This window comes from Chiloscyllium punctatum, chromosome 8 (assembly GCF_047496795.1).
Source record: "Chiloscyllium punctatum isolate Juve2018m chromosome 8, sChiPun1.3, whole genome shotgun sequence".
In the NCBI taxonomy this organism is placed as follows: Eukaryota; Metazoa; Chordata; class Chondrichthyes; order Orectolobiformes; family Hemiscylliidae; genus Chiloscyllium; species Chiloscyllium punctatum.
In genome coordinates, this window is record NC_092746.1 from 50,484,418 (window position 1) to 50,499,991 (window position 15,574).

The 15,574-nt window shown below is 41.8% G+C and overlaps 1 protein-coding gene across 6 annotated transcripts in view; it reads left to right on the forward strand.

The window, feature by feature from the left end:
- The first annotated feature begins 1,625 nt into the window (after positions 1-1,625).
- Positions 1,626-15,574, forward strand: part of mtrr (5-methyltetrahydrofolate-homocysteine methyltransferase reductase) — a 91,987-nt gene continuing 78,038 nt past the window's right edge. For 3 of the 6 annotated variants that reach the window (XR_011961339.1, XR_011961340.1, XM_072575516.1), the window contains exons 1-4: positions 1,629-1,825; positions 11,510-11,666; positions 12,852-13,002; positions 13,080-13,197. Coding sequence is in view for 3 of the 6 variants with exons in the window: in XM_072575516.1 (XP_072431617.1) it covers positions 1,635-1,825; positions 11,510-11,666; positions 12,852-13,002; positions 13,080-13,197 (617 nt within the window). In the remaining 3 variants the exon portion in view is untranslated. Of the gene's footprint in view, positions 1,826-7,174; positions 7,390-11,509; positions 11,667-12,851; positions 13,003-13,079; positions 13,198-15,574 lie in introns of all 6 variants that reach the window. The other 3 variants (XR_011961338.1, XM_072575514.1, XM_072575515.1) reach the window with 2 other exon arrangements.

Below are 15,574 nucleotides of genomic sequence, written 5' to 3' on the forward strand. Positions count from 1 at the left end.
ACCTGGTGTTGTGGGACCTCTGACCTTTTCCACCCCAATCCAACACCAGCACCTCCACATCAAGTCGGATAGAAAATTAGCAAATGGGATCTTGTGGTGCAGTCAGTGGTGTCCCTATCTCTGCGCCAGAATGGGGAGGTGTTGGTGTTAGACCAAGGTGACAAAGTCAGACATCACAGGGCACCAGGTTATAATCCAGCAAGTTTATTTGAAATCACAAGCCTTCTCAGCACAAGCCCTCTCACCCGACAAAGGAGCAGGGCTCCAAAATCTTGGGGGATTTCCAAATAAACCTGTAGGACTACAACCTGGTGTCACCTGACTTCTGATTCTCAGCCAAAAGTTCTGGGGTCAAGACCCATTTGCCTCAGAGGTGTGTCATAACATGCCTGAACAGGTTGATCGAAAATAACAAACATTGGTAACCGAGTTGCCCGAAAGTAAAATTTATTTTAGTACTCTTTGGAGATCTCCTTTGTGATAGATTGAATAGGGCTGAGCAAAAGTGAGGATTGCAGATGCTGGAGATTAGAGTTGAGCGTGTGTGGTGCTGGAAAAAGCACAGCAGGTCAGGCAGCATCCGAGAAGCAGGAGAATCGACGTTTCGGGCAAATGCCCTTCATCAGGAAGGATGAAAAGCTGTTGAAGGGCTTTTGCCCAAAACGTCACTTCTCCTGCTCCTGGGATGCTTTTCCAGCACCACACTCTCGAATAGGGCTGAGATTCTGTCAGAGCAGGAGCATGGTTATTGGACATCTGGAAGGATGAGACCAATAACTTATCTCCTTAATTAAGTAAATTTAAGGATAGACAAACAGAGGAGCAAGTGAGAAGGAAACAGAAAATTATTATCAAAGTCCTTTATTGGTCAGAGTATTCAGTACAGGAGTTGGGAGGTCATGTTGCGACTGTACAGGACATTGGTTAGGCCACTATTGGAATATTGAGTGCAATTCTGGTCTCCTTCCTATCGGAAAGATGTTGTGAAACTTGAAAGGGTTCAGAAAAGATTTACAAGGATGTTGCAGGGTTGGAGGATCTGAGCTACAGGGAGCTGCTGAACAGGCTGGGGCTGTTTTCCCGGAGCGTCGGAGGCTGAGGGGTGACCTTATAGAGGTTTACAAAATTATGAAGGGCATGGATAGGATAAATAGGCAAAGTCTTTTCCTTGGGGTTGGGGAGTCCAGAACTAGAGGGCATAGGTTTAGGGTGAGAGGGGAAAGATATAAAAGAGATCTAAGGGGCAACTTTTTCACGCAGAGGGTGGTACGTGTATGGAATGAACTGCCAGAGGTGGAGGCTGGTACAATTGCAACATTTAAGAGGCATTTGGATGGGTGTATGAATAGGAAGGGTTTGGAGGGATATGGGCCAGGTGCTGGCAGGTGGGACTAGATTGGGTTGGGATATCTGGTCAGCATGGACAGGTTGGACGGAAGGGTCTGTTTCCATGCAGTACATCTCTGTGACTCTACTGACATCACCATCGCCCCCTCCAGGACCTTCGTCCCGCCCATTTCACACGGATTGCATTCATTGGATAATCGTGCACGAGGCCACATGATGATTGGGTACTTTGGCTGTCAATCAGGTGGGTTGGTTCTGTTTTCCCTGCGCTTGCGCCGATGTTGCCAATGAGTGGAACGCTGAAAGTATCGAGTTGGAGTTGGATACTTGTCAGAATCACTGAGAAAGTGGGATCGGTTCGCACAGCACGTTTCCCTCGATTCAGGGCTATTCATGACCGTCTTGTAATTTGTCCCCGACGGGTATTTCTTACTGTGACGCTTAGAAAAAGGACAATTATCACCCCCAGTCCTCCTACGTAAGTAACGCATGTTTTTGTTCTGCTCTGTAGATTGTAGTTCGTGTATCGCTCTCGAGGTCCCTAATCATTTTATAGTATTTACTTGTAACAAATAATCTGATCATGTAAATCCCACGTGCTGCTCTTTCGGTTTGCGCCATCTTCAATTTTTCACAAAATAAAAGTGCCATAGCTCACCGGTGCCCTTTAAATCAGTGGAAATTTTCGAGGAACAGTCCCTAGCCTTTTGCAGTTTTGTCTGGAGTGGAGTGAGGGTGATTGGAAAGTCAAAATAAAAATTATAGTTTTCTTTTGGAGGGTGTACAATATGTTTAGATATATTGCCGTTCTTGTGAACCAATTTTGGGAAGGGGGAATGAAGTACAAGTTTGTCCGAAGGTACGGAAACAGGCCATTCAATGCAAACAGATCATGCTGGCGAATATGCTCCCTTCAATGCTAAACCCACAGGTTACACTTGCAGCTTTTTATCAGGAAAAAAGACTTCCTTCAGCTTTCAGTAGACATTTCTTGGTGATAGTTTTCTGTTGATGGCATCTGTCTGTCCACTCTATCATTTTTCTAATTTTAAAGACCTATTTTGGCTCACCACTTACCTTTTATCAGAGCTTTTCTGGGATATGATGTATGAGTTAGGAGTGGACATAGGCCACTTGGTCCTTTCAGCCTCTTCTGCCATTAAGCTTGATCATGACCAATGTGGTTTTAACTTTAGCTTGACATTCTTGCCTACTCCTGATAATCTTTCGCCATTTGCTTAACTAGAATCTCTGCTTTAAACATACTTGTCTGCAAATTTATTGACAACTTTTACAATCTACAGATATCCTCCTATCAACCAGGTGGCCAGTTTTTGTAATAATTCCCAATAATTCCTTGTGACTTTGTGTCTAAATTATTAATCTACATTTCAAAGAAAAGCGGGAACTGAGTACGAAGCTCTGTGGAACCTCACTAGAGTAACCCTTAGCATCACAAAAGTATCCATTGATAATTGCTTTGTTTCTTGCCACTGATTTTTATTTTATCCAACTTGCAATGTTCACCTAGTTCCCATTGATATTTCTTTTAAACCAGTACGCTTTTAAACCTTGTTTAAAAACCTTGCTAAAATCCATGTAGACAATGTCAACGCCGCCTTCATTAATTCTCCTTGCTACTTTCTGAAACAATACCAGACAAAATCTTCATGATCTCCACTTAACAAATCTGTGCTGCCTTTCATTGGGAACATGTTTGCTCTGAACCACTTGAATCTTCCACCTTGAATGTTTTCACTGTTCTGACGCTGATTTACCTTCAAACTGTTTGTTTCCAACCCATTCTGCTAAATCACTCCTTAGATTTGTAAGACTGGCCTTGCCAATGTTTAAGAATTCTAACTTTGGTTCTATATTTGTCATTTCCCATAATTATGCTCAAATTTTAACTGAATATTAGTCATTACTGCTAAAATATTCTCCTGCTGCCACTATTTCCACCTGTTAACTTAAGTTCTTAAAATTAACCCCAGAACTGTAATGATTGTTGGACTTGTCACATATTTGCCAAGTTATCTTTCCTGAATGCACCTCAATAACTCTGCTTCCTCAATTCCTTTCTCATAAGCTGCTGCAACTTAATATTGGGATTATTGATTAAATTTATGAGCAAATGTCACACACCAAAAAGAGTTGCTGGACTGATCAAATGGTCTTGACAGTAGAATTTCCGGCATTATATTATATATGTGCCTCTGAAACAAGTGGAACTTGTCCCCAGGCAGCCTGGCTCATGGGAGGGATACAACCACTGCATCACAAGAGAATTGCTTTCCAATAAGTTATGATATTCTACAATCATTATTATATCAGAGAGTTTTGAGAAGATTTGTACCTCAGGTTGCACCTCTGAATGTAGCTCAGGTGGAAGGTTCATTTTCAGATGTTTAGTCACCGTACTAGGTAACATCTTCAGTGACCCTCCTGATGAAGGACTGGTGGTGTAGCCTGCTTTCTGTTTATATGTTTGGGTTTCCTTGGGTTGGTGATGTCATTATCTGTGGTGACATCATTTTCTATGGTGATGTCATTTCTGATTCTTTTTCTCAGGGGGTGGTAAATGGGATCCAAGTCAATGTGTTTGTTGATAGCGTTCTGGTTGGAATGCCATGCTTCTAGGAATTCTTGTGCTAGTCTCTGTTTGGCTTGCGTTGGGGTGGATGTGTTGTCCCAGTCATAGACTCATAGACTCATGTACAGCACAGAAACAGACCCTTCGGTCCAACCTGTACATGCCGACCAGATATCTCAGCCCAATCTAGTCCCACCTGCCAGCACCTGGCCCATATCCCTCCAAACCCTTCATATTCATATACCCATCCAAAATGCCTTTTAAATGTTGCAATTGTACCAGCCTCCACCACGTCCTTTGGCAGTTCATTCCATACACATACCACCCTCTGCGTGAAAATGTTGCCCCTTAGGTCTCTTTAATATCTCACCCTAAACCTATGCCCTCTAGTTCTGGACTCTTCCCCCCCCCCCCCCCCATCCCAGGGAAAAGACTTTGTCTATTTATCCTATCCATGTCCCTCATAATTTTGTAAACCTCTATAAGGTCACCCCTCAACCTCCGATGCTCCATGGAAAACAGCCCTAGCCTGTTCAGCATCTCCTGTTAGCTCAAACCCTCCAACCCTAGCAAATCCTTGTAAATCTTTTCTGAACCCTTTCAAGTTTCACAGCATCTTTCCGATAGGAAGGAGACCAGAATTGCACACTATTCCATAAGTGGTCTAACCAATGTCCTGTACAGCCGCAACATGACTTGCCAACTCCTGTACTCAGTACTCTGACCAATAAAGGAAAGCATACGCAACACCTTCTTCACTATCCTATCTACCTGTGACTCCACTTTCAAGGAGCTATGAACCTGCGCTCCATGGTCTCTTTGTTCACCAATATTCCCCAGGACCTTACCATTAAGTGTATAATTCCTGCCAAGATTTGCTTTCCCAAAATGCAGCACCTCGCATTTATCTGAATTGAACTCCATCTGTCACTTCTCAGTCCATTGGCCCACCTGATCAAGATCCCATTATAATCTGAAGTAACCTTCTTCGCTGTCCTCCAATTTTGGTGTCATCTGCAAACTTACTAACTATACCTCTTATGCTCACATCCAAATCACTTCTATAAATGACAAAACATAGTGGACCCAGCATTGATCCTTGTGGCACTCCACTGGTCACAGGCCTCCAGTCTGAAAAACAACCCTCTACCACCACCCTCGGTCTTCTACCTTTTGAGCCAGTTCTGTATCCAAATGGCCAGTTCTTCCTGTATCCCGTGAGATGTAACCTTGCTCACCAGTCTCCCATGGGGAGTCTTGTCAAACGCCTTACAGAAGTCCATAAAGATCACATCTACTGCCCTGCCCTCATCAATCTCTTTGTTACTTCTTCAAAAAACTCAATCAAGTTTGTGAGACATGATTTCCCACGCACAAAGCCATGTTGACTATGCCTTTCCAAATACATGTACATCCTGTCCCTCAGGAGTCCCTCCAACAACTTGCCCACCAACAAGGTCAGGCTCACTGCTCTATAGTTCCCTGGCTTGTCGTTTCCACCCTTCTTAAACAGTAACACTATGTTAGCCAACCTTCAGTCTTCTGGCACCTCACCTGTACTATCGATGATACAATTATCTCAGCAAGAGGCCCAGCAATCACTTCTCTAGTTTCCCTCAGAGTTCTCAGGTACACCTGGGGATTTATCCACCTTTATTCATTTCAAGACATCCAGCACTTCCTCCTCTGTAATCTGGACATTTTGCAAGATGTCACCATCTATTTCCCTACATTCTATATCTTCCATGTCCTTTTCCACAGTAAATACTGATGCAAAATACTCATTTAGTATCTCTCCCATTTTCTGCGGCTCCACACAAAGGCCACCTTGCTGATCTTTGAGGGGCCCTATTCTCTCCCTAGTTACCCTTTTGTCTTTAATATATTTGTAAAAACCCTTTGGATTCTCTTTAATTCTATTTGCCAAAGCTATCTCATGTCCCCTTTTTGCCCTCCTGATTTCCCTCTTAAGTATACTCCTACTGCCTTTATACTCTTCTAAGGATTCACTCAATCTATCCTGTCTATACCTGACATATGCTTCCTTCTTTTTCTTGACCAAACCCTCAATTTCTTTAGTCATCCAGCATTCCCTATACCTACCAGCCTTCCCTTTCACCCTGACAGGAATATACTTTCTCTGGATTCTTGTTATCTCATTTCTGAAGGCATCCCATTTTCCAGCCATCCCTTTACCTGTGAACATTTGCCCCCAGTCAGCTTATGTAAGTTCTTGCCTAATACTGTCAAAATTCGCCTTTCTCCAACTTAGAACTTCAACTTTTAGATCTTGTCTATCCTTTTCCATCACTGTTTTAAATCTAATAGAATTATGGTCGCTGGCCCCAAAGTGCTCCCCCACTAACACCTCAGTCACCTGCCCTGCCTTATTTCCCAAGAGTAGGTCAAGTTTTGCTCCTTCTCGCGTAGGTACATCCACATACTGAATCAGAAAGCTTTCTTGTGCACACTTAACAAATTCCTCTCCATCTAAACCCTTAACACTATGGCAGTCCCAGTCTATGTTTGGAAAATTAAAATCCCCTACCATAACCACCCTATTCTTACAGATAGCTGAGATCTCCTAACAAGTTTGTTTCTCAATTTCCCTCTGACTATTAGGAGATCTAAAATACAATCCCAATAAGGTGATCATCCCTTTCTTATTTCTCAGTTCCACCCAAATAACCTCCCTGGATATATTTCCGGGAATATCCTCCCTTAGCACAGCTGTAATACTATCCCTTATCAAAAACACCACTCCCCCTCCTCTCGTCTTTCTTTCTATCCTTCCTGTAGTATTTGTATCCTGAAACATTAAGCTGTCAGTCTTGTCCATCCCTGAGCCATGTTTTTGTAATTGCTATGATATCCCAGTCCCGTGTTCCTAACCATGCCCTGAGTTCATCTGCCTTCCCTATTAGGCCTCTTGCATTGAAATAAATGCAGTTTAATTTATCAGTCCTACCTTGTTCCTGCTTGCCCTGACTGTTTGACTCGCTTCTGTTCTCAACTGTACCAGTCTCAGATTGATCTCTTTTTCCTCACTATCTCCCTGGCTCCCGAAGTGGTATCCTTCCTCATCCGTATGGAAGGATACCAGTGAGAGTGGGTCAAGTGTTTTTGTGGCTAATTGATGTTCATGTATCCTGGTGGCTAGTTTTCTGCCTGTTTGTCCAATGTAGTGTTTGACAATTTACCTTATAAATTATTGCCATTACATTGTACAAACAGATGGAAAACTAGCCACCAGGATACATGAGCATCAACTGGCCACGAAAAGACAAGACCCACTCTCACTAGTATCCTTCCATACGGATGAGGAAAGACACCACTTCGACAGGGACCACATCCATCTTAGGACAAGCCAAACAGACACGCATGAGAATTCCTAAGAGCATGGCATTCCAACTGGAACACTATCAACAAACACATTGAATTGGATGGAGGTGGGTACTGCAGTTGCTGGAAATTAGAGTCAAAATTAGAGTGGTACTGGAAAAGCACAAAGTCAGGCAGCATCTGAGGAGCAGGAAATCGATGTTTCAGGCAAAAGCCCTTCATCAGGAATGAGGGCTGATTCATTCCTGATGAAGGGCTTTTGCCTGAAACATCGATTTTCCTGCTCCTCGGATGCTGCCTGACTTTCCGTGCTTTTCCAGTACCACTCTAACATTGAATTGGATCCCATTTACCACTTCCTGAGAAAAAGAACAGGAAATGATATCATCAACCCCAGGAAACCCAAACATATAAATAAAAAACTGGCTACACCGCCAGTGCTTCATCTGGAGGCTCACTGAAGATTTACCGAGTATGGTGACGAAATGTTTGATAACGAACCTTCCAGCTCAGCGAGCAAACCTACATCCATTATTATAATATTACCATAAGTCACACAACCACAGTTTATAGTCCAATATGTTGATTTGAAATCACATACTTTCAGAGCGAGGATTTCACCTGATGAAGGAGCAGTGCTTGTTCTTGTGATTTCAAATAAACCCGTTGGTCAATAATGTGGTGTCGTGTGACTTTTGATGTTGTCCACTCCAGTCCAACATCGGCACCTCCACAACATAATATTGAAAATATCTTGTCAAACTGAATAATTGTATCATAGCTAATATAGCTGTCAATAGGTTTTCATGCTTCATCATCAAAATACAAAACAACTCTGAAGCAGTCATATTGACATTAAAATGGACTGAAGAATCCCTTTACTATTCCTTCCCATTGCATGCATCAGGAGCAAAGTCCTTGCTACTATACTGTACTGTATCTTGTAGCTATTTAAAACCTTCGCAAAGAACAGCTGTACATTGCTTCTGACTTGTAATTTGACCCAGATTTCCCAGTGCTGACTGTTACAGTAATAGATATTATTTGCCCAGTCATGGCTATTTCTTCCAAGTTGTATGGAGATCCTATATGAATGGGTATTCTGTAATGTAGTTTGAATGCTATGTTTTGTTGTTGTCTTTTTTTTTGTCTTGCACTCATGACCATTCAGAAGAAGTAATAGAGGGAAAACATCATTTATACTGTGTGAGTGAAAAGTGCTGATTGGTAGTGGTATTACCATGGTGAAGCATCATTTAAATGTTCAGCCAGACAGGTTTACTGATTTTGGTTAAGGTATCGTCTTGAGAAATGAACCAGAGAATGTTATCATCAACTTTGTTGAGTTTGAAGCTGACTCATTTCATGCACAGTCTTTCTGTCTGCAAAGAACCAAACGTTGTGTATTAATATGTGAGTTGCCACAAACTAATGCCATATTGCATGCAGTGTCTTAAACCTCCCAGCCTTGAATGCTTCTGTCACCATCTCAATAACCTTTCCCTTAGCCCCATCCCCTTTCCCCTAGCGCCACACCCCTCTCTTTATTTCTCAGCCCCCTTCCCTCTCCACGATCCAAAAATGTCAACTCCTGCTCCTCAGTAGCTGCCTGATCTGCTGTGCTTTTTCCAGCACTACACTTTATTGACTCTGTTTCTATGTCTTCACCTTCCTTTGCGATAAAAGCTACCTTTGGTCTGGTCATTTTGCCATCCTGGTTTGTTCATTTCTCACTGTACATTATGTAAATTCATGAATGAGCTTAAGTTATCACTTTTTTTTTTGATCCTAAACTGAAAAGTGCTATGTTTACCTCCCATTTACCCTGAAGTTTGAGTAACAGGTTAACCTAGTTGTTTCAAGTTCCTTCTGTACGAGTGTAACATGGTTGGTGTCTGCCACTTACAAGATGCTGCTGTCAGGCCAAAAAGATGTTCTGCCTATCACACAAATAAGTAATGGTGGTTCATGAGTTTCAGTACCAATGTGATGGCAGGTATGTAGGCTGTATGTCTCAAGCACTTATGGATGTCCCTTCAGTTGTATGCAACAAGCAGACCCTGGACTTGCAAAACTCGCAACAATGCCCAATATAAGAAGGGATTCCAAAATTGGACAGCACTTGCTCGATAGTCTGGAATCTGTAATTTGTTTTATTATTGAGAATCAACTCAATGGGCTTGTGAGTACTGGAAGTTACGCATAATTATGCGGGGCTCTTTATTGCAGACCGAAGGAACGCAGGTGTACACTGTGCTTGTATTGACTCAAAATAGTTGACCAATTGTCTGTTGTTGGTCCAAGCATTGGCAAGTAGATTTGATTTCTCAGGACAATCAATCAGTGCTCTGCAACCATGTTTTCATTTTCACTGATATTTCTTTCCAGTTGTCCTGAGAATTGCAAGATGAAAAGTCATTTCTTTTTTTTTGAGCTGTAAGTCACATTATTGATTTGAGAGGATTGTTAGCCATAATCTAAAAGCAATAGCAAGTTGACCTATCATATGGGACTATTAGCACTTGTTCAATTTCTAGGCATTCTTTCCTCTGAAACAGAAGGCTTTGAAGTTATGCTTAAGTTCTGAGGGTTGAGGAAGCAAATGAGACTGACACTCCAGTGCAGAACTGAGGGAATGCTGCAATATTGGTGGCAGCATTTTTCAAATTACATTTAATTAAAAGCCTTGCCTGTGCTCCAAGGTTGGAATGATATATACTGCTGCACTAATTTTAAAGAAAAGTAATGGAGATACCCTAGTGCTGTGATCAATATTTATTCCTCAATCATTTAATGTTTCACTTTTTTAAGTAAGATAGCCTAAAATGCTTCACAGGAGCATTATTAAAAAGAGATAGTACTGAGCAGCAAAGGGATTTTGAGACCGGTAACTTGACGTTTAATGCAAGAGGCAGATCTTAAGGAGTGTCTTAAAAGAGCAGGCGAGATGTTGAGGGAAGGATTGTTAATCATAGGCCAATTGAGATCAGGGACAGCAAAGGCCAGAATTGGATGAGTATAGAGAGATTTCAGAAGTTTAAGTTGGAGTTAAGTTACACAGTTAGACCAGTGAGGCCCTGGAGGAATTTGAAAACCACTGAGAATTTTAATGGAGCTGTTGGCAATGATTTATAAGGTAAATTATCCACATTGCTGTTTGTAGAACCTGTGTGAAAATTGGCTGTCACTTTTCCTATATCAACAATTGAAATTTTAAAAAAAGTCTAGGAGAAAGTGAGGACTGCAGATGCTGGAGATCAGAGCTGAAAAATGTGTTGCTGGAAAAGCGCAGCAGGTCAGGCAGCATCCAAGGAGCAGGCGAATCAACATTTTGGGCATAAGCCCTTCTTCAGGAAGGAGGAGGGTGTGCCAAGCAGGCTAAGATAAAAAGGTAGGGAGGAGAGACTTGGAGGAGGGGCGTTGGGAATGTGATAGGTGGAAGGAGGTTAAGGTGAGGGTGATAGGCCGGAGAGGAGGTAGGGAAGAAGATTGCAGGTCAAGAAGGTGGTGCTGAGTCCGAGGGTTGGGACTGAGATAAGGTTGGGGGGGGGGGGGAAGAGGGGAAATGAGGAAGCTGGAGAAATTTGCATTCATCCCTTGTAGTTGGAGGTGTCGTGTTGCCATGGTCTGGCGATGGAGGAGGCCTCCTCCATCACCAGACCATGGCAACACGACGCCTGGAGGAAGAGCGCCTCAGCTTCCGCCTGGGAACCCTCCAACTACAAGAGATGAATGCAGATTTCTCCAGCTTCCGAATTTCCCCTCTTTCCCCCCCCCCCCCCCCCCGGCCACTTATCTCAGTCCCAAACCTCGGACTCAGCACCGCCTTCTTGACCTGCAATCTTCTTCCCTACCTCTCCGCTCCCACCCCTTCTCCGGCCTATCACCCTCACCTTAACCTCCTTCCACCTATCACATTCCCAACGCCCCTCCTCCAAGTCCCTCCTCCCTACCTTTTTTATCTTAGCCTGCTTGGCACACCCTCCTCCTTCCTGAAGAAGGGCTTATGCCCAAAATATTGATTCTCCTGCTCCTTGGATGCTGCCTGACCTGCTGTGCTTTTCCAGCAACACACTTTTTCAGCATTTAAAAAGTCTACCTATGCATAATACTCTGGGGCTATCCTGAGTTCATGAAAGGTATTATACAATTGCAAATTATGTATCAAGCTAGTCTTATCAATTGCCATTATACATGGGAACTAACCAATTGTTTTGATTTACGCAGCTGGTGTGGGGTCATGCCTTTAGAGACCAAACATCGAATTTTGATACTTTATGCCTCACAAAGTGGACAAGCGAAAGCAATTGCTGAGGAAATTGCTGAGACAGCAGATGGAAAAGGATTTGTAGCTGATATATATTGTGTGAGCCAAATGGAACAGGTAACTGAGGGAAAATGATCCTCTTATAGCAGACCATGCACGCGATGAAGAGAGTAGGCTGAATCTGGTTACCAGAATTCGGTTTAGTAAGCTTTACAGACAGCTTTGCTCAGTGAAGCCCAGCATGTTTTCTCTCCCACTGTTCTTTGCAACTCACCTCATTGGCTGTGCACCATGCTTCTATGGAATCCTGTTCAATCTATCTTTCCTCTTGTCATTGGAGGAAGTATTTGCCATTGTTGGGGCCTCCAGGAAATCCCAGCCCTGTTATTAAGATGCATTTGTGCACCAGGTTGAATGCTGTCAGTGCGGACCTAACAAGCTCTGATTCTCTGACATGAAGTCCCTCTGTGTGGCAATCTGACTTATATGTAAATGTTAAATTTACACCATGTTTTAAACAAAGCTTGTGGCCATTCATTGTTACAGTGCTATTACATATCCATGAAAGAGTGTTTTGTCTCAGAATCACAGAACCACAAAAAATAAGATTAAAAATAGGCTTGAGCTTGTTCTGTCACAGCGCCAGGGACCCAGGTTCAATTCCCGCCTCGGGTAATTGTCTGTGTGGAGTTTGCACATTCTCCCCGTGTCTGCATGGGTTTCTTCCGGGTGCTCCGGTTTCCTCCCACAGTCCAAAGATGTGCAGGTTAGGTGAATTGGCCATGCTAAATTGCCCGTGCATTAGCTAGGGGTGAATACAGGGTGTGGGTGGGTTACTCTTCAGAGAGTCGATGTGGACTTGTTGGGCTGAAGGGTCTGTTTCTGTACTGTAGGGAATATAATCATTCAACTCCATATCCTGTTCCCGCTTTCTCAACCTACCCTTAGATGGGGTTCTTGGGGTAAAGGGATCAAACTCCTTCTTGAAACCATTCAGCATTTTGACCTCATCTGCTTTCTGTGGCAGAGAATTCCACAGGCTCGCCACACTGGATGAAGAAATTTCTCCTCCCCTCAGTTCTAAATTGGCTGCCCAGTGTCTTTGGAATGTGACCCAATAACTCTGCAGCCATTGGAAACATCCTCCATGCATCTGGTATCTGTGCATGCTACAGAGGTGTCACTTGGGGCTATTGGGTAACAGGCTTCACTGAGTTCATTTGCTTCATTGTTGAACTGTATTGAAAACCTGAGGGGCTTAATATTTGAAGACATTCATTTTCTCTTGACTTATTCCTTCAGTTCAACCTAGAGAAGGAACGTGCTCCAGTCGTTATAATCTCCTCTACCACTGGTGTTGGACAAGTACCAGACACAGCAAGGAAATTTGCACAAGAGCTTAACAGTGATTTGCCAGCTAACTTCTATTCACACATGAAATATGCAGTATTAGGTAATAAACTGTTATCTGGGTTTACAGATAATGTTAGCTAACAATTTATTGTACTGACATGGATTTATTCTCTCTAGCTCTTGGCGATTCTAACTACAGTGATTTTGCCAATGGTGGAAAGATAATTGATAAATGCCTTCAGCAGCTTGGTGCACAACATTTCTATGCAACTGGATATGCAGATGATGGTGTTGGGTAAGGCCAGCAGTGAGATCTTCTGCTAACTGTTGATTTTTATCTGTGCTATATATTAAGTGATATTGCATCATATAGAATTTTGGGGGAAATAGTTAAAGGATAAATAGAAGCCATTGAAAACTATGCAAAGTAAATGATTCCTTTTCTGAACTTGCCAAATATATTATTTTTAAGATGCCCATTTGCTTTCATTGGTATGCTTGGCAGAGTGGATTTTTAAGGAAATTGTTATGGGTTTGATCTCTCTGCTTTTTTTTTTAAAGTTGCTGTCAATATTTTCCCCAAAGTAGCAGAATCGGGGGAAGTCGTTGTTTCAAAACCGATCTTGTTTGGCTATTTACTCACTACTTAGCAATGGAGCAGGTCCAGAGGCACTTCACTAAGCAGTGCATAACATGTGAACTGTGGGAAATCAAGGAACATTAAGCTTTGGATAGGATAATGTTAGTGTTAGAAGTTTATAAAAGTACTTTCCTCTTCTTAATTAGGGCGGAAATTGCCACCATTGATCCAACAGTTCTTTTTCTTGTAGCTGACCGTTTGCGTAGGTCTGTGCAAAGTAGAATCTCAGATTGTTGCTACATTTGCAACCTACATATTAGATGGCCTCTAATCTCTGCGCTTTGCTTCTCTGTAGGCATGACCCTAGTGATGACAGTTACCTTTCCTTTTCAGTTGAATGTTAGAAGCCTCCTATTTTCAAACTGTCTAAGCTTCACTTCTCTTTTTTTTTTGTTCTCTCTCACCTTCTACATTTTAGGTCTTCCTTCAGTTACATTTCAGTAAGATTTTATTGCTCAGAATGTAGCCAATCTCAATTATTTCCTTTTAGTAGATGTTATTTACTGACAATCTTTCCCTCTCTGTGCCAAGAACCTACTGACCATTCTTGTGTCCTCTTTAACTGACCTGCTCCATCCTTTTCCAGAATCCCATATTCACAATGATCTCATCTTTGTGTGTCCCTTATTGGTCTCATGCAACAAGCCACTCCAAATTACAATATTAATCATTTAGTTCTGGTATTTGTTTAAAAATAATACAATACATATTTCTGTAAATATACTGTAGCAGGTTGTGTTACAATACACATTTATTATCAACAACAATACTTTCAAATATTGTTCTAGACAAGTTTTTAAGTGCAAGTATTAGCCTAGAATTTGTAGATCACTAAATGTTACTATTATTTAACACATTGACCCTCTGAATTCAAATGCAATTTTAGGATTTACTGCATGTGCAGATTAACCTTGAAGTCATCTCCTGTCATTCACTCCTGTATTATAGTTGTGCTATGGGCCGCTCCCCCAATCCTGTCCTGAAGAATCAACGAAATGAATTAATGTAGCAAAGACGTCTTATCATGCCCCGCTGTCATTTCACTGATGGTATTAAAGCTCTTAATTATTCCGGGGAGATGGGTGGTGTAGTGGCAATGTCAAAGGACTAGTAACCTGGAACCCAAGCCTAATGGTCTTGAGACATGGTTTTAGATCATATGAGGCTAATAGAATTTGAAATTAATAAAAACCTGAAATAAGGCAGCTGAGTTGGTGACCATGCAACCACTGTTGGTTGTCATAAAAACTCATCTGAATCACTAATTTCTTTTTTTTAAGATAAAGTCTGACCTGTTCTGGTGAAAAAAAATCTAACGGTCATAATGATACTACAGTAAATTTTAAAGTGATTCAATTTAAATACTCCTCATTTTCTTGTTGGCTTGCTGTAATTTCTTTGGCACGATTCCTTATGCAGTTCAATGTATTTATCTTGCAAATCTTTGATGGAAATGTGGCACAAAAAGCTTCAATACTATAAAAGTAGAAAATAAGTATGTACACATGCACTAGGTACGTGAGTAATATATATCCTTGTGCTTTACAAAGATCTTTATTTAAAAAAAACAGAAAACTCCAGTTAATTCATTATTTTAATGTTGGTGCAATGCATTATCTAAAGCCAAGCATGAAATTGATTTTTAATTTGATCATGTACTAGAAATGTTTGGTCCAACTTTGAAGTTTGAATATGTAATCTGCTAAATGTCAGCCCGAAGATGTTCCAGCTGTACTGACGATAATCAGACCACTTTGATCAAATATTTCAAAAGATAATAGGGGATCCAGTGCCACAATATACAATATGGTGCATCCTAACTTGCAATCAGTTTGCAAATTCATCTTTTAAGACAAAAACTAAAATGAGCTTTAATTCACAGGAGATTACTGTTAATTCAGTCAGAGGGGTCACATGATTTGATCATGTAATTACAATGCACATGCTACCACCAATTCCTGATGAAGAGCTTATGCCCGAAATGTTGACTGTCCTGCTCCTCTGATGCTGTGTGACCAGCTGTGCCTTTCCG